This window comes from Mercenaria mercenaria, chromosome 15 (assembly GCF_021730395.1).
Source record: "Mercenaria mercenaria strain notata chromosome 15, MADL_Memer_1, whole genome shotgun sequence".
NCBI lineage: Eukaryota > Metazoa > Mollusca > Bivalvia > Venerida > Veneridae > Mercenaria > Mercenaria mercenaria.
In genome coordinates, this window is record NC_069375.1 from 29,474,957 (window position 1) to 29,494,207 (window position 19,251).

At 36.1% G+C, this 19,251-nt stretch overlaps 1 protein-coding gene across 1 annotated transcript; it reads left to right on the plus strand.

Moving 5' to 3' along the window:
* Positions 1 to 924: 924 nt before the first annotated feature.
* Positions 925 to 13,239, plus strand: LOC123560743 (prefoldin subunit 6-like). Its single transcript, XM_045352906.2, has 4 exons — positions 925 to 1,013; positions 7,929 to 7,999; positions 10,474 to 10,598; positions 11,898 to 13,239. Exons 1-4 carry the CDS (start codon positions 938 to 940, stop codon positions 12,016 to 12,018), a joined length of 393 nt encoding a protein of 130 aa, XP_045208841.2. The 5' UTR covers positions 925 to 937; the 3' UTR covers positions 12,019 to 13,239.
* The last annotated feature ends 6,012 nt before the right edge of the window (positions 13,240 to 19,251 follow it).

The following is a 19,251-nucleotide window of genomic DNA, read 5'->3' on the forward strand; positions in this document are numbered from 1 at the left end:
TAACACCGATCAGTCAGTGCTGAAGAAGGCAGCGAAACACTGCCGAAAATTACACTAGGTAAAATATTTTGCTCTGAGCATGGAATTTCTTCATCATAATTTGCATGTGAAAAGTGAACACCAAACGAACATCTGGCGAACATTATATCAATTGTATCAAGTGTTTGTGGCATGTTTGCCTGATATTCGCAACATGATCGCAACAAGTGTTCGCAGCAAACTATAATATTTCCATAAGGGCAAACTTTTACATCCCTGCGCTAGCCTTGCTTTTTCATTAGGAAATCTAGTATTACAGGATGCTAGATCGCAGGTAAAGCATCTGGTTATTGGATGGCTGGACACTTCTTTCTTTGAAAGCAGTGTGGGAGGAGGGAGTATTCATATTGGACAGTATGAATATCCATTTCCTTGAATTTCTGTCCTATATTCGTGTTTAAACATTTAAAGCATCAGCAGTGATGAAAATTTCATCGGATATTTCCTCCACTGTTTTAGTCTTTTGAGGGAGATATATTTTGCTTGAGTATTTCCTAGGATCAGGTCAAATTAGTTTCGACCACCGAATGCCTATGGTCTTGTTCTTAGTGTCTGGGACATACTGTTAAAACTAATAAATGACGAGCAAGCGCACAAGCTCAAAATTTAGGTGCAAAGGCCAAAGTAAGTTTTTTAGTTATACTGTGTTTGAAGGTATGTCAATGGTTAATACAAATCTAAACATTAAGATAATTAGATTAAAAAGGGTTTTAACAATTAAAATGATTAAAAGGTTTATACCTTTAGCAAATATCTGCAAAATTTTGGGAACATGTTACAAAATGACTTTGCATGGGATAAATAAGCATTAACACCGGCTTTCCTGCTTGTTAATATAAGACGGCGTCTGATTGGTTCATTTTATAGAATTAAATCCAATGGAAGTAGGCTTTACAAAATGGGTACTAAAATGGATCCCGAGTTACAAAAAAAGTTGACAACAGAATCAGAGAAATTTCAGGCTCTGCAAAAGGGTAAAATTTAATTTCATTTTAAAAGAGTATGTATAAATAACATTAAAACAATAATTTGTGATTAATTTAATTGTAACTTCTTTACTTTCTCAGAATTTCTACCATTAGAGAAGTCGCGTAAACGTGTGATATTTGAACATGTGAGGGCAAGCACATTCGCAGTTTGTGACTCTGGTCCAATTGGTTTCAAGCAACCCGGGGCTCGCCGGTCACGTGAGCGGCAAGAAAATTCTCTCTGGTTTATTAAGAAACGAACGTTTCGGCTTACGCCGGCCACTTGAGCTGCAAATACAGAAAAATAAATTTCCAATTTATTATGATTTTCTCTTGTGGCCTGTGTTAGCAAAAAGTTCTTGCAGTATGCAGGGTTCTCTCCAGAAAAAAAAGAAGTGTCTAGGGGTACGGATCCGTACCTCTAGAATCTGATTCTAGAGGTACGGATCCTTACCTATAAGACAAGCCTGTTAGGGGTTTTCAAGGGGTACGGACCTCCTTTTTCAAGAGATTTAGGGTTATTTATATCTTAAATTTTGTTGAAAATGAAATAACAAATAAGACTTAAGGTTCATGTAAAGTGTTTGGAGACCACCCCTCAGGTGAATTTTGATTTTGGAAATTTATTCTTCAAACACTGTTACTATTTATTATACAGACACTGAATTGTTCAGAGGAAGTAGGGAATACATTATACATAGGTAAGCTTCTTTGAGAATAAGTATTTTGTCTAAAATTACATGTACTTCGATCGTCACAGTTCTATTTTGTAGAAAATATCAAACTTCTTTTTCAAAAGTATTTTTTCTTTAAATATCTTTTGTTTGTGTCTGTAACATATTTATCTAGGTACTCCCAGTATTGAAATACGGTTAACTTACATATTTTCTGAAATATAGGAGTATTTTGTCATTTTGACAGCTCTACTTTCACTTTTGTTTTGCAATTTTTGCAACTTTTTGAAATGTAGATGTATTGTAGCAATTTTAACACTGGGAGTACCTGGAGAAATATGTTAGGCACACAATAAGTATAGACCTAATGTAAAAATATTTTTGAAAAAGGAGTTTGATATTTTTTACAAAACAGAATGTGGACAAGCAAAGTACATGTGATATAAGAGAAATATTATTGTACCGAACAAAACAACCTCTCTTGAATGACACTTCTACTCTTTCTGAACAGTTTGGTATACAATGTATGATAAAGGCCTATGAGGTCTCAAAACATTAAACGAATATTCACCTAAGGGGCAGTCTCAAACACTTTACTTGAACCTTAACCAGTGTTCTCTTAAAACTTGGATCTAAATGGTTTACAGATACCAGCGTTCACCCGATTGTTTACCTTCTCTTTAAAAACCGAAATAACCGAGGAACTCCAAATGAATACACTGTTCCATGTTTGTTGTAAAATAAACTGTTGATAACAGATTAATGAGTGAATCAAACCCTTAAATGAATTCTATTCGAAATTCAGCAAAAAAAAAATAAATTAGGCATAATAATATGCACCTATTTATTTTGTTATTTAACAAGATATAATGATAATCGGCACGGAACTGATTGTTTAATAACCAATTAACCGATATTAAGTAAAAGAAACTGTTTGTGAAAATGTCACTTGTATCTCGTAACAGCTACCAAATGTGTGGAAAACATAAATTTTAAATACACTAAGGGTTAATCATCATCAGTCAGGGCTGTAACTGTTTCAAGTTATCGCAGTTTATAACCCATTTGAGTTATTATGTCTCCCCTCCCCTCTGGGGGAGACATATTGTTTTTGCCCTGTCCGTCCGTCCGTACGTCACACTTCATTTCCGAGCAATAACTGGAGAACCATTTGACCTAGAACCTTCAAACTAAATAGGGTTGTAGGGCTGCTGGAGTAGACAACCTCTATTGTTTTTGGGGTCACTCCGTCAGAGGTCAAGGTCACAGGGGCCTGAACATTGAAAACCATATCCGATCAATAACTAGAGAACCACTTGACCCAGAATGTTGAATCTGTCATAGGATGATTGGTCATGAAGAGTAGATGACCTCTATTGATTTTGGGTTCACTCCGTCAAAGGTCAAGGTCACAGGGGCCTGAACATTGATAACCATTTCCGATCAATAACTAGAGAACCACTTGACCAAGAATGTTGAAACTTCATAGGATGATTGATCATGAAGAGTAGATGACCCCTATTGATTTTGGGGTCACTCCGTCAAAGGTCAAGGTCACAAGGGCCTGAACATTGAAAACCATTTTCGATCAATAACTAGAGAACCACTTGACCCAGAACGTTGAAACTTCATAGGATGACTGTACATGCAAAGCAGATGACCCCTATCGATTTTGGGGTCACTCCGTTAAAGGTCAAGGTCACAGGGGCCTGAACATTGAAAACCATTTCCGATCAATAACTAGAGAACCACTTGACCCAGAACGTTGAAACTTCATACTAGGATGACTGTACATTTTGTACATGCAAAGCAGATGACCCCTATTGATTTTGGGGTCACTCCGTCAAAGGTCAAGGTCACAGCGGCCTGAACATTGAAAACCATTTCCGATCAATAACTAGAGAACCACTTGACCCAGAATGTTGAATCTTCATAGGATGATTGGTCATGCAGAGTAGATGAGCCTTGTCAATTTTGGGGTCACTCCGTCAAAGGTCAATGTCACAGGGGCCTGAACATTGATAACCATTTCCGATCAATAACTAGAGAACCATTTGACCCAGAACATTGAAACTTCATAGGATGACTGTACATGCAAAGCAGATGACCCCTATTTTGGGGTCACTCCGTTAAAGGTCAATGTCACAGGGGCCTGAACATTGAAAACCATTTCCGGTCAGTAACTTGAGAACCACTTGACCCAGAATGTTGAAACTTAATAGGATGATTGGTCATGCAGAGTAGATGACCCCTAACGATTTTGGGGTCACTGTGTTAAAGGTCAAGGTCACAGGGGCCCGAACATTGAAAACCATTTCCGGTCAGTAACTAGAGAACCACTTGACCCAGAATGATGAAACTTCATAGGATGATTGGTCATGCAGAGTAGATGACCCCTAACGATTTTGGGGTCACTCTGTTAAAGGTCAAGGTCACAGGGGCCTGAAAATGGAAAACCATTTCCAATCAATAACTTAAAAACCTGTCAACCCAGAATGTTGAAACTTCATAGGATGATTGTTCATGCAGAGTAGATGACCCCTATTGTTTTTGGGGTCACTCCGTTAAAGGTCAAGGTCACAGGGGCCTGAACATTGATAACCAGTTCCGATTATTAACTTGAGAACCACTTGACTCAGAATGTTGAAACTTCATAGGATGATTGAACATGCAGAGTAGATGACCCCTATTGATTTGGGGTCAGTCTATTAAAGGTCAAGGTCACAGTGGCCTGTTCATGTAAAATATTTTTTTTGGAAATAACTTGAGAACCACTTGACCTAGAATGTTGAAACTTAATAGGATGATTGGACATGCAGAGTAGATGACCCCTATTTATTTTGAGGTCACTTGATCAAAGGTCAAGGTCACATGAGCCTGAACAGTGACTTGAGAACCACTAGGCCAAGAGTGTTGAAATTTAGCGGGATGACTGGACATGCCAAGTAGATGATCCCTATTGCAGCCAACCATCAGTGTCTCTTTGACTTTAGCTCCTGACTCCTATTGACTTCTTGCCTATAGGACTTTGCATTGGGGGAGACATGCACTTTTTTACGAAAGCATTTTCTAGTTGCTTATATTTTCATAACATGTTTCAGTTATCATGAAATATTACAAAGCCCTCCTATGCCAATTCCTCATTTTGAATGTGACTAATGCAATTATTTCCCGAATCCTTATCTTTCCAGCTATGCAGTAAAAAAATTTACGCAAGGCTGATAAAGTTTTACGCAAAAGGTTTAAAGCTATAAAACTCTTAACATCCTATTATGCTTATCAGGTTATGATCAGACTAAAAGAGAATTTGATTAACCACAGATTGCTACTTATTTCACTGTATAGGTCACTTTGTAAGAACTGCAAAAAGACTTTTTTTGAATACCTTACCTGAGTTAACTTATATTTTATAACTAATACAGGTTATAAAATGCTTGAAAAAGTAACTGAAATAGGTTACATAATTTAAAACAGTTACACCCCTGACTGATCATTAAAAATAACTTTTTTCCCCAACATATTTTATAACATTATTTTGTTTAATCTTTATATCTTTATTTCTGCTAGTTTGAATCCTTGTGATTTATTTGGTGTTCCTCGGTTATTTACGTTCCGAAAGAAATGTAACAAATCGGATGAACGTTGTTATCTGTAAACCATTTAGATCCAAGTTTAAGGTGAATTCTGATGGAGTCTTATTTGTTATTTCATTTTCAATAAAATTTGAAATGTAAATGACCCTTTATTCTTTTTAACTTTTTATTTCAAAATTTATTTAGGTCATTTATCAAAAACAGTGTTGTTTTATATTATTTTGTAACTTTTGAAAAGCTTTTTAAAATGCTTAAGTTTCATTATATATATAACTAAATTTCTATTTCCTTTCATACATACTAATGTATAGCGAAAATACCACCTACAGGTATTATTAGCACTTTGTTTTGAAGCTTTGGGGTTGAGCTTTTTAAAATTATCCCCGTGTATCAATGCTTTACGTTGGGCACGTAAAAGAACCAAAAGAACTGCTTTAGTTCATTTGTATCTCAAAAATTCTTCGATTGAAATTATACAACTGCGACTGAAATTTACGAACGCGTAGATTTATTTAACAACGCTTGCGCAAAAAATTATCTATTTACGATCGGAGAATATGTGTATCTTTTGATCGCGCTTTGACGTGTCATTATTTCCGGCATTTTCTCGGTCTCAATTACTTCGGCGAATCGGATTGTCATTAAAATAACCTGTAAATTTGTCTCGCCTTTTTTGCATCATAAAAAAGGTGGTGCATTAGACGAAGCACGCAGCTAATATTTCGTTTCATTTGCTTTCGTGTAAGTAGGCGGGTCTAAATTTGGCGAATCAGATTGACTGATAATCGTTCTTGGGTGGGCGGGCGGGCGGCGTCCACAGACTTTGTCCGGAGCATATCTTCTACATGCATGGAGGGATTTTGATGAAACTTGGCACAGTTGTTCACCATCATGAGGCGGAGTGTCATGCACAAGAACCAGGTCCCTAGGTCTAAGGTCAAGGTCACACTTAGAGGTCAAAGGTCAAATTCAAGAAAGACTTTGTCCGGAGCATATCTTCTTCATGCATGGAGGGATTTTGATGAAAATTGGCACAATTGTTCATCATCATGAGACGGAGTGTCATACACAAGAACCAGATCCTTAGGACTAAGGTCAAGGTCACACTTAGAGGCCAAAGGATAGAAGAATGAAAATTTTGTCTGGAGCATTTCTTCTTCATGCATGAAGGGATTTTGATGAAACTTGGCACAGTTGTTCACCATCATGAGGCGGAGTGTCATGCACAAGAACCAGGTCCCTAGGTCTAAGGTCAAGGTCACACTTAGAGGTCAAAGGTCAAATTCAAGAAAGACTTTGTCCGGAGCATATCTTCTTCATGCATGGAGGGATTTTGATGAAAGTTGGCACAATTGTTCATCATCATGAGACGGAGTGTCATACACAAGAACCAGATCCCTAGGTCTAAGGTCAAGGTCACACTTAGAGGTCAAAGGATACAAAAATGAAAATTTTGTCTGGAGCATTTCTTCTTCATGCATGAAGGGATTTTGATATAACTTGGCACAAATGTTCACCACCACGAGGCGGAGTGTCATGCGCAAGAACCAGGTCCCTAGGTCTAAGGTCAAGGTCACACTTAGACTGGTCAAAGGATACAAGAATGAAAACCTTGTCCGGAGCATTTCTTCTTCATGCATAGAGGGATTTTGATATAACTTGGCACAAATGTTCACCACCACGAGATGGAGTGTCATGCGCAAGAACCAGGTCCAAAGGTCAAGGTCACACTTAGAGGCCAAAGGTCAGATACAAGAATGACTTTGTCCGAAACATTTCTTCTTCATGCATGGAGGGATTTTGATGTAACTTGGCACAATTATACACCATCATGAGACGAAGTGTCGTTCATGCGCAGTTCCCTTCTTTAGAATTACTTCCCTTTGTTGTTACTATAAATAGCTTATATTGTAACTTTTTCACTACTAGTCGAAGGGAAAAATCGAGACCACTTTCCTGTAGTACAACATGCATGCTACATTCAATTACCACTACCTGGTAAAGATTTTTGTGTGGACTTACAAATGTTTTTTGGATTTTTTTTTTTTTTAAGATTAACTTCCCTTAGTTGTTACTATAAATAACTTATATTGTAACTTTTTTATAACTGACGTTTGGGAAAAACCAAGACCACTTTTCTGTGATTTGCTGTCAGTATTGAATTTTTGAATTTTCCAAAAATATGAGAAAAAAAGTTCCTACCAGTCTGTCTGAAATTCTCCTATTAGTTTTTTCTATGCATATATTAAGTGAAGCATTTCATTTTAACCTGTGGTTTTGATTTAAATGGTAATTTTAACAAATTAATAGAAATTAATACAGTCAATTTCTTCAGTATCAAAATTAGCAGGGGTCGAGATTTTTTAATATATGACATAATTATCATGATATGTATGTGTATATCACCAAAAATATCAAACCTGCAAACCATTCAATAGAATATCAGTTGAAGCATACTATGTAAAACTTAGTAAATGCATACTTGCAGCAGGTTAAAACTGAAAGTCATAAAAATTGACTTGCGCAAAAGTCACTTGTAAGTGATTTTGAATTCAAACCCTAAAGCATGTTAAGTGCAGTTCCATACCAGTGAAAAATGAAATTGATATTTTCAGTACTGTTGAAACAGTAAAAATAGATTCATTTTCTTGCAGATCACCAGAAGTTTGTGAAAGCTAGACAAGTGCTAGATGGACAGCTTAGTGAAAATACATTTGTTAAAGAGGTATGTAAGAAAGAGCACATAAAATGATAAATTTTATCTGGCTTATTTACAAATTACAACAATAATTATTGTAATGCATGGCTATCTTAGTGAAGTTTTAGAGGAGATACATGTATAAAAGACAAAATTAGCTCCCCTTAGCAGGAAGTGATCACCCTTCTTTGGAAATTACCTGTCCTTGTCCAGCCTTAATGTATCAACAATTTTTCCATTATCACATTGAATGCTTTATTTCTAGCTCACCTGAGCCAAAGGCTCATGGTGGGCTTTTGTGACCGCTCAATGTCCGTCGTCAGTGGTGCGTCATCTGCCAGTCAACATTTTCTAAAAAAGACTTCTTGAAAACCATTGGGCAGAATTACACCAAACTTCACAGGAATGATCCTTGGATGGCCCCCTTTCAAAATGGTTCAAAGAATTTAATTCGATGCAAGAAAATCTCCTTGTCCAAAACCCTAAGGCACAGAGCCATGATATTTGGTATGTGACATCATCTACTGGTCCTCTGTGAAGATTGTTCAAATTGTGCCCCTAGGATTAAATGTGGCTGGAAGGGGTCACAAATTTTACAGAGCCTTATAAATATCGTTATTTAGGAAAAATCTTTAAAAAATCTTCTTAAAAACCACATTCATGACTGAGGCCTTTGATATTGGGTATGTAGCATTGCCTTTTGGTCCTCTGCCAAAATCAGGGTTTCAGAAATCCCATGTCTGGAGCCTGGGGGCTACCAGAAAATTCTGTTGGGCTTCTAAGTATTTCAGAGCGTGCCTGCCGAGCTACCTTAAAACCCCATATCAAGTAGCCCAAAAATCAAGAATCTAGTCTTCATGCATAACTTTGACAGTTTCACATAATCACCTTGTTTTTAAATCAAGTAATACACGCTGGAGGCATTAATTATCTTATGGCCTATTGTCACATTCAGCAAACAATTAACCATTTTTAATCGTACCCAGAGGCAAATGTTTATGTGTGCGTACATGATTTTAGACTGATCCAAAAGCTTCCAAGTTGCTGATCTGTAGTGTTCAAAACAATATGCAAACCAGTCTTAAATATATACGTAATTTTACCACCACCAGCCAAATTGCGCTTTCATTTTTCCAGAATTAAATATTTACCAGTAGGAATCAGTGATATTTGATTATAAATGAGTTAAGTGCTTACATCGACTTTATGCTTTTTAATTTAAATACTTGTACAGAATGCAAAAATCGACAATAATTTAGCAAAAATCGACACATTCATGTCAGAAACTATGCCTGATTTTGAACAAACATAAATACAGATAAGTAATTACACAGTGCCAAGAAAGAGAGAAATGTAAATTTACTCGGCTTAAGGTTTAGCAGTATATCACAAAACAACAGACTTTTTTAGAAAATGAACAGCATCTTGACACACAACTTATCTGTCCAATACATGTTTTACTGTTCTGTCCCACAGAGTTGGATACTTAAAATATTCTTAATGAATTGTCCCCCTTTAAATAAGAATGCCATTTGTAAAGAAATAAATGTAAACAAATGTCAAAAACAATGTTTTACCTACTTATGTAAAGTTTAAACACTCGCATGATGTTGCAAATGCATCAAAACGAAGGCATGTAACAGCTTTTAAAAAATGGTGAGTTTTTAAAGGCGCTGAACTGTCCAGAAGTGTGGCCCCTTCATACAGTCCCTTTCCGGAATTCAATACATATATGAGTAATTTGGCAATGGTTTTGTGGAATAATGTAAATGTTTTATACGCTGATAAATTTTCATGTAAAACAATGCTTTCTTTCTATGATTTGATGACGTTCAAACTTTTTTCTCCTAACCATGGACCTATACCTTAAGTCCTTTTATCAAACTGCTTTTTAAAAGATGTTAAGAAGCAGACAGAATTATTTGTCAACTTAAGATGATTTTATAAGATAAGTTGCATTGTCATATTACAATAATTAGAGGGAGAACAATTCCCAATTTAAATAATTTTATCTTCTAAAATGAAAAAAAAAAAGAGAAAATATTTGTGTCAAATGTTACTAGTAATTGCTATATCAGAGAACAAAATCTACAACAGCATAATTATGCATATAGCTGGAATTAAGAATGCCTTTACTATGTATTGTAGTGTTTACTTTTTATGATCTGAAGGCCAGTCCCTTTAATACTGCAAATGTTAGAATAGTAGATGTACATCGGAATCACTGAAATTTCTGTCAAACTTTCTTTTTAGTCAAACAGTTGCAAGCTTCTCATACTGAATGCCTGGCAATCTGTCAATCAGTTTCACAAAGCCTGAACACCAGAGTTGTGGCCCGTGATGTAGTTTTATCAGTTTTTCAGAGATTGTACATATTGAAACTAGACTGAAATGTATTTATATAAGTATTGAGTTGATCGAGTGATATATATATGGCTATCATAACATGCTTTTTATGTTTGTTTAAATGCTGAACATACTTTTCATTATAATTTTTTTAGGAGTTGGTAAGATTGGAGCCATCTTCAAATGTGTACAAAATGATTGGTCCAGTACTTGTGAAACAGGATATTGCTGAAGCAAAGGAAGTTGTGCAGAAAAGAATTGACTATATAAGTGGAGAAGTGTAAGTAGTAATTCCTTTTCCAAGTTGAATATATTTGTTTGCATGTAGTGAGCTTGAATAAGTGTTCTGCCTAGCTAAAGAAGATGTACTAGTAATTGCTTTATAGAATGATTGAATGATGGCCAGTAGAGATGATAGTAATGCTTTGTTATGTTATTGAGATGGTGTGTGGCCAGTGGTAGATGATGTGATTGCTTGTAGTTCAATTGGGATAGTTTGTAAAGGTAAAAATGTTTCCTGTTTAACATGGGCAGCAGATGAAAGTCCTCACCTGGATTGGATGGAACGATTTATTTCCAGCGGAGCTCAGGCAAGTGTCATATTTCTCAGATATTACTGCAGCTAAAGCTTTGAAACTCAGCTTACCTATTATACCAGATTTATAGAACACTCACATATCTTTGGCCAGATCTTACTGACTAGTTTTCATAAGTCAGAATTACATTTTGCATTAAGTTTTAGAGTTTTCAGCTTCATGAAGTGACCATTCTGAACCAGGTTTCATATTTCTGTGTACGAAATAATTTAATAACAAAAATTGAGTGTCTCTTCTGAAAATTCTGCAGTTCTTATCCAATGTTTACTAAACAAGGCTTATAGGCAGAATATCTCAGCCAAGTTCAGTAACCAGCTTTACTTTCCCAGAGGCTGTTGAATTATGTTCAACCCTGGAAAGTTGAATTACTAAAAAGTGTCTCCATTCTTGTTCACAATATTAATTGGCATAATATTTGCACACACAATTGATTATCAGCTGGATACTGCCAGCCGCTCTTGAGTTATGGCCCTTGAATAACCTGAAATTGCTAAACTTGACTGTTCTATTAAAATTAAAAAATCTTAAGAAGTTCTTAATATCCAATGTTCACAAAACTTTTAAGTTAGCATATTATGATAATTATCTTGGCAAAAGTTTCGATAACCAGCTGTGTAGTCTGTTTCTGTGTCAAAGGTAAAGGTAAGTTTTATTTACCGTCGCTTGGTGAAACAATTAACATAAGCTCTATAGAGCTTTTCTGCAACCCTATATTAAGAACAGTTAATTTGAGTTAAAACCAGTTATACCTCACCCCCAGCAAGTTGCTGGTACCCATTTACAGCTGGGTCGACTGAGGCAGTCGTGATAAAGTGCCTTGCCCAAGGACATACCGAAATGGGAGTAGCCAGGATTCGAACCAGGGGCCTTCACCTCCGTGGGAAAGCGTCTTAGCCCTCTCGACCAATGCGTCCACAGATTATTATGCATTATATGGTGACAGTTTGCCACTCTAGTTTTTTTTTTCTCTTTTTAAATTACAGAAAACGCCATGAGGAAATGATCAAAGATTTGGACAAGAAACAAGAATCACAGAAGGAAGTTTTACAGAAGTTACAGTCTCAGTTTCAACAATATCAACAAAAGGCAGCCTTGAAAACATAGCACTGACTTACATTTGAATATTTAGTGACTTGCTTTTCAAACTGATGTGCATTTCTTATTGCATGCTTAAACTGAAAACTTTTGAAATTCTCTGATCTATCTACATGCGTGCTTGATATTGGAACAGGAAGGTTTTTATATTTTGAAATACTTATTCAACAGAGGTTCCTGGAAACGTTCGTTCTAAAATGATTTTAATAATTCAGTGAGTTAAAACCATCTCGTAATTTAACTGTATTGAATAGGGAGATTTTCTTTGTACTATTTATAAGTATAAACTTTAAGAAGCAAGCTAGAGGGAGCAGCATCTTGATATCTTGTGGTTGTACTTACAAAATGTATTCATTTAAACATTTATAATAGTTGTTTGCGCAAAACAATGACATTTCACAGGGTGCCAAATAATTCTTGTGTCAGTAGGTTTTTTTATTACAAAATGGTTAGCTGCCATTTAATCCTAAATTGTCTCCTTTTCATTAAAAGAGAGGAAAGCTTTATGACATACTTTAAGTAAATTGTGGCCCCTTTTATACTTTTTTTATCATAAAACTTAAAATTAATGGAAAAGCAAGTGGAACTTTATTATTGTATATATTTCTGAACAGTCTTAATACTGCATTTGTATTTTTAGCAAAATTTAGCAAATAATGAAAGAACCTGAAAGGTTGTTCTCTTTATCTACAATATCAAACTTTTTTGTCACAGTCATATTATTGTTAATTGAATTTAAAAGTGTATGAATATTATTTCTTTGAAATTGAGGAGTGCATTTTACCCAAAGGCTTATTGGATATGGATCCCTAGTGTAAAATCTGGACACCTCCAGGTTTAAGTGAAGTATTTTGAAATTTAGAAAGTGATTTCTTCAGTAAGTAATTACAGTACTAAGAATTCCTGTTAGTAGTGATTCAGTTTGTTTCAAAAAATTCTTATCTATAAAGTCATTCTGATATTTAATATATAGAAAACTTCAATGTCATTAGTCACACTTTTGATTTTTGTTTTGTTATACAAAAGAAGGAACGTAGCTGTACTTTATTTAAACAATACTAGTTTTCAATTTTTGATATCTAATAATCATTTGCTATCAGATTTGAATAGAAAATAAATGAAATGGGCATATGAACCTTACCTTGTCACCAGAACAGATTCAGATTAATTGAACCATACATGTACCAATTCATTGAACTTGATGTCAATAAAATGCTTAAGCTGAAACAATTACATGCTTGTTAGTCACTGCCCCTTCAAGCAAAACTTACTTAGATTTGAAGTACATGGCCCTCTAAAAGATTCTTAGGTGAGCTAATAGTATGGTGGTGGGTGGTTTGGCATCCATCTTCCTGCATCAATATTTTTACTTAAACATCTCTAAATCTACTTGTCAGAATTATAAAAAATTTGGTCTGAAGCATCTAGACATCGTCCTCTCAGGGTTTGTTATCTCCTGCCAAAGGAGGGATATAGTTTTGTAGTTATATCTAGGAAGTGGTTTGGAATATTTAAATAAAACTTCATATACATGTTAACCTTTATAGCGAAATGCAGCAGGTCAAATTTCAGTCAGATTGTCCAAGTAACACCAGAGTTAAGGCCCTTAATAGTTTCTAGTGTTAATATTTAGGGTAGTATAAATATGTCAATTTCTGCTTCATAACTTGTGAATATTTGACCTAGAACTAGGAAACTTAAATTGAACTTTAGATCACCATAATTTGGTAGTGCACACACAGTTTCGTCAGAATCTCTTTAGTAACTTCAGAATTATTGCCCTTTGATCATTTAAAAATCCACATATTTGTACATCACAGACTAACCAATTGGTTGAATTTCATTAAACTTTCATTTTTTTCCATGAACATTTATTATCAACATGTGAAGTTGTGTACCCACACCCCTCACCCCCACCACCCTGGTCTTCACCCTGTCCTACTATTTTTTTTTTTTCATTTTTTTTTTAAACCTTAAACCTTCCATTTATTATCAACATATAAAGTTTTGTACCCGCACCTGGTCACATACCAATAGAAAAGAGAATGAAATTTTCTCATTACTTTTTTGTACGCCCATCTCAGAAAGAGCATTATGTGAACACCCGTGGTGGGCGGGCGTCATCCAAAAGCATGTCCGCTCTCTAAGTCGAACAGTTTTCATCAAATCTTCACCAAACTTGGTAACAATGTTTGTGAGCATAATATCTCGGCCAAGTTCAATAATCAGCAAATTCGCCCCAGACACTCCTGGATTATGGCCTTTGTATTACTCGGAAAACTGCGTATTCAGGCTTGTCCGCTCTCTAAGTCAAACAATTTTAATCCGATCTTCCACAAGTTTGCAGATAATGTTTGTCGTCATAATATCTCAGCCAAGTTTGATAACCAGCTATATCGTCCCGAGCACTCTTGGATAATGGCCCTTGAATTTCTCAAAATCTGCGAATTTAGTCTTGTCCGCTCTCTAAGTCGAACAGTTTTCATCCGATCTTCACCAAACATGCTGACAATGTTTGTGGGCAAAATATGTCGACCAAGTTCGGTAATCAGCCAAATCTCCCTAGGCACTCTTGGATTATGGCCCTTGAATTATGCCAAATTCGATGACGGGCGTATTTTGTGACAGTCTTGTTTAAATATTTCAAGCATCAACATGAGAAGTTGTAAATCCCCAGCCCTTTGCTACCACCCACATTCCAGATCTTTATGCCCCCGAAGGGAGGCATATTAGTTTCCAACTGTCCGTCCGTTCGTTCGTTAGTTCGTCACAACATTAACTTTTTGCATGAAGGCACTTTACTCGCGAACCACTTCACCCAGGACCTTCAAACTTCACATGCTGATAGTACTTACTGAGTACACCACCCCTACTGACTTTGGGGTCAACAGGTTAAAGGTCAAGGTCACAGGAGCCAACATTAACTTTTTGCATGAAGGCACTTCACCCGCAAACCACTGCACCCAGGACCTTCAAACTTCACATGCTGGTAGTACTTATTGAGTACACCACTTCTACTGACTTTGGGGTCACCAGGTCAAAGGTCAAGGTCACAGGGGCCAACGTTAACTTTTTGCATGAAGGCACTTTACTCGCGAACCACTGCACCCAGTACCTTTAAACTTCACATGCTGATAGTACTTATTGAGTACACGATCCCTACTGACTTTAGGGTCACCAGGTCAAAGGTCAAGGTCACAGGGGCCAACGTTAACTTTTTGCATGAAGGCACTTTATCCTTGAACCACTTAACCCAGGACCTTCAAACTTCACATGCTGATAGTACTTATTGAGTACACCACCCCTACTGACTTTGGGGTCACCAGGCTCAAGGTCAAGGTCACCAGGTCAAAGGTCAAGATGCTGCGGGGGCATTTGTCACCATTAGTGACAGCTCTTGTTTACTTGATTATGTTCTCTTCAGGACATCTGTTTCTTTAAATTCAAATGTAATGAAATTATTTGCTTCTTAGTAACATCCTTAACTTTTTGCCAGATATATTTCTTTGCCACACTTCACCACAAACCCATTTGGCGGGAGAAACTAATACATCGAATTTGCTTGTCCAGAGGGGTCCACTTGGGCCCCTTTTAGTGGCTGCTAGAGCTAATAATAAAAGATAGAAAGAAACTTAAATAACTATCTCTCTTGAACCGCTTGATGGATCTTCATCGTACTAGGTCTGTAGCACGTAGCATTTTAAGGTCCTCTGCAAAGTTTGTACGAAGGCGGGGAGAGGTTGGGGGTGGGGTGGGGCTTTTCTTCTCCTTGGGGATCTCTAGAGCTAAACCTAGAAAAAAAGACTTTAAACGACTTCTTCTCTGACCCGCTGAATAAATCTTCAAACTTTGTAACATTTATGTAAGTTCATCTCCAAAGTTTCATCAAATGAATTGGCTTGGCCCTTTTAGGGGCCTTAATTAAGAGCTGAAAAGAGAAAAAAGTCAAAGGATTTTTTGACATGAAGCGCCTAATGGATCTTCATCATAATAGGACTGTAGCGTCATTGCTAGGTCCTCTCCCAATTTTTTTTACGAACGAGGGCGTTTGACCCCTAATAAGAGCAACAAGAGCTAAAATTAGAAAAAAATATTTATATTACTGCTCGTGAACCTCTTGATTGAACTTCACCAAACCTTGCCTGTAGCATTATTTTAAGGCCTTTTCCCGAGTTTGTTCAAACTGGGACACTTAAAATAGAAAAAAAAAAAACTTTCAATGATCGCATGAACCATTTTGATGGATCTTCATCACACTTGGTCTGTAGCATTATCAAAATGTCCTCAATTTGTTTAAATAGGGGCACTTGGCCCTTTTAAATTCCACTAGAGCTAATTCAAGAATTACACCAAATTAGTTCTGAAGCATCCTGACATGGTCCTCTCTCGTTTGTTTAAATGGTTTCGCTTTGCAAGGGATTGCTTGAAATTCAAAGCGCTGAAAGCACAGAAAGGCTGAAACCTTTCAATATGCTGTTAACAAATTATAAGCTGAAGAAATACATATTGTTCGGATAAGAAGTGTGTATGTAGCCTTCAATGTCACAGGAGCTGGTATTAAAGGCATGCAGGTAGTTATTCGCCGGATGTACCTCCGTGGTCTACTCGAATGTAGTCTATATCAATATAAAGTGCAATTTTCCCGTCTGGTAAAGGTCATTTTCATGCCAAATGTAAGCTTTATTGCTGCTTGATTGTAAAGAGGAATGTCTGCTGATGATTTTAAGCTCAAAAAAGTGGGTCGAACCTGTTTGATGAAATGAAAGTGAAAGTAGGTATTTCCTGATGTCTATCTACGCAATATTAGCGTTTTCATCACGTGTATCAGTCATATGACCATGGTTTCACTGTATTATGGTCAACCCTATTTGTAGTCATGTGCATCTCTTCAGATCTTTTTCTACACAAAGTACTAGGTTTAATATGTAATAAAGTAGTAAAATATGTCCCCGATATCGATCTAGAATCTGAGCAGACGACATGAAGATTATATTACAATGAGAAAAATAGAGGGTCTGTGCCCCTGAACAATGAGAACAATGGAAGGTAGCTCAACGCACCCTAGACAATGGCACATATGACGGACTCGCTTAGGTTTGACTAAATCAGCAGCAGACGATGGTCTCCAAACAATGTTCATTTTATAATTTTATTCAACAGTAACTACAAAATCAAAGCGTACATAAATGAGCTCCCGGCGTTCACAAACTGCGCTCATCATTTAAGAAAGATATATTAAACAAAACGGCCATTATTGTCCTACTGCTCACCAGGGTATCAGACGCAATTCCCCGTGTAATCAGATCTCCCAACAGTTTAACTCTAATATTATTTATGTTTGCTTTGTGTCAAGTTTTTTTTTACAATTGTAAATTGAAGCATATTTCCAAGAATTACTAAATTGTGGTGATAAATCAGTAAATCAAAAAAATTATCAAGCGTAAATTAAAAGGATTAGAGAATAATATCGTTGAACCAGACGGGTACAGGCAATGCACATCGCACAGTACAAGAATGCACTTACTGCAGCCACAGCACCCAGAAAAGTTCAACTCCAACAATTCAACACCTCAAAAGTTAACTCCAAGTTCATTGTCCAAGTAATCAGATATAAAAAAGTTCAACTCCAAGATTATACATTTGCTCAACTCCCAAGACTATAAGTGTTTGCCAGGTTTCAAGTGTTGCTAAATTGTGAGGCTTAATCGGTAAATTAAACGAGTATTATCAAGTGTTCTAGCAGAGTTGACATATAAGTGGGAAATATTCATATTTCCCAGGGCTGTTCTAGAAGTGTTCAGTATTCAAAAACTATACATGTATACCAACTATGATGTACCTCTGCATATTAGCCTTCGGATTACAGTATGTTATAGCATTTCGCAAACTTACGAACAAATCTACATTTGGCAGCGGGCTACATCAAGCAAAATTGTTCACAACAAATAATATATATTCTTGACGTAATCAATAATCGTTATGTATTAAATAAATAAAGCTACTTATTAACAATAGCCCTTGTGTCGATTTCCACAAAACAAAAAACATAATTTTCAGATAAAAAGAATACTGTTTTGACAAATAAGAATCACGGGTCCCTTCTCTTATTCTTAACTAGACGCTAGAAGATATAATTTTAAAAGTATTTCTGGCTAGCTAGGTTGAATGTATTGAGTAGAATAGAAAAATCTAATTATTTTTCAAAGTTCTACACGATATTACATATACACCAACTTTCACAATTCTTGGAGCACGGTTTGTATATTCCTACACAAATCAACTTCGAGTTTAGCCGACCCTAGACATACAATGTATTGATGTCACGACTTACATTAGTGCGGCAACCCCACTTCTTTAATTCATGGGTTGTTGCCTTTAAACTCCGCTACAGTTTCTACAAACGACCGACCCTGCTGAAACAACCTTAGAGGTCAGTGGGGTCCACAAAACTAGCAACTAGATCTATTTACCCCAAAATCCTGCTGTTTCGACTTCGCACAGTTTTTAGATTAAAAAAAGAACTGTGCACATGAAAATCTTTTTTCTGTAGAGCTAAATTTAGAATGTTTTGACAATTAAGGAACATGGATCTTTTTATTGTACTTATATAGTTGCAAGTCACTAAGCAAACCGCAGGCGAGGCACATGAATGTAGGGTTATATAGTGAAACTGCACATCACGCAAACGTCCTCTTGTGATATTCAACGTAACTGCTTTGATTCTATTTTGCTTAAATGAAATAAAACAGTTTAATTAATCGGGTACACATATATGTATGTAGGCCTATTGTACACATCGAGCAACTTCTCATCGTGCAAACGCCCCCTTGTGATATTCTACATAACTAAACACTCGTTATGTACTGCTTTGATTCTATTTCGCTTAACAATCTATTTTAAAGACTCTGTAGTTTTCACTCTGTTTTATTAACGTTTCGGCCTTATGGCCTTTATTAAAATGACAAATTTCGAGTAAATTTCTACATCATGGCCTTCTTAAAACTTAACAATTGTAATACAAATCTAGAATTGACGTAACGTTTTTAAACGTAAGCGTCAAGTCCCGTTAAAATCGAGACACATTTACGATTCACAGGGAGTATCAATATTTATTTTGTAAATTTTAAAATAGGTCTATTTGATTTTACATATTGAAACAAAATTAATATGTAGCATAAATGCATGCAGATGCACTACGATTAGCATCCCATGTTTTACGAATTAGTTGGGTAAGGTATACGT

Coding starts and splice junctions, on each gene's coding strand:
- LOC123560743 (XM_045352906.2), top strand. CDS start 938: ATGGGTACTAAAATGGATCCCGAGTTACAAAAAAAGTTGACAACAGAA. Junction 1,014..7,928: donor ATTTCAGGCTCTGCAAAAGG/GTAAAATTTAAT, acceptor ATTTTCTTGCAG/ATCACCAGAAGTTTGTGAAA. Junction 10,599..11,897: donor GACTATATAAGTGGAGAAGT/GTAAGTAGTAAT, acceptor TTTAAATTACAG/AAAACGCCATGAGGAAATGA.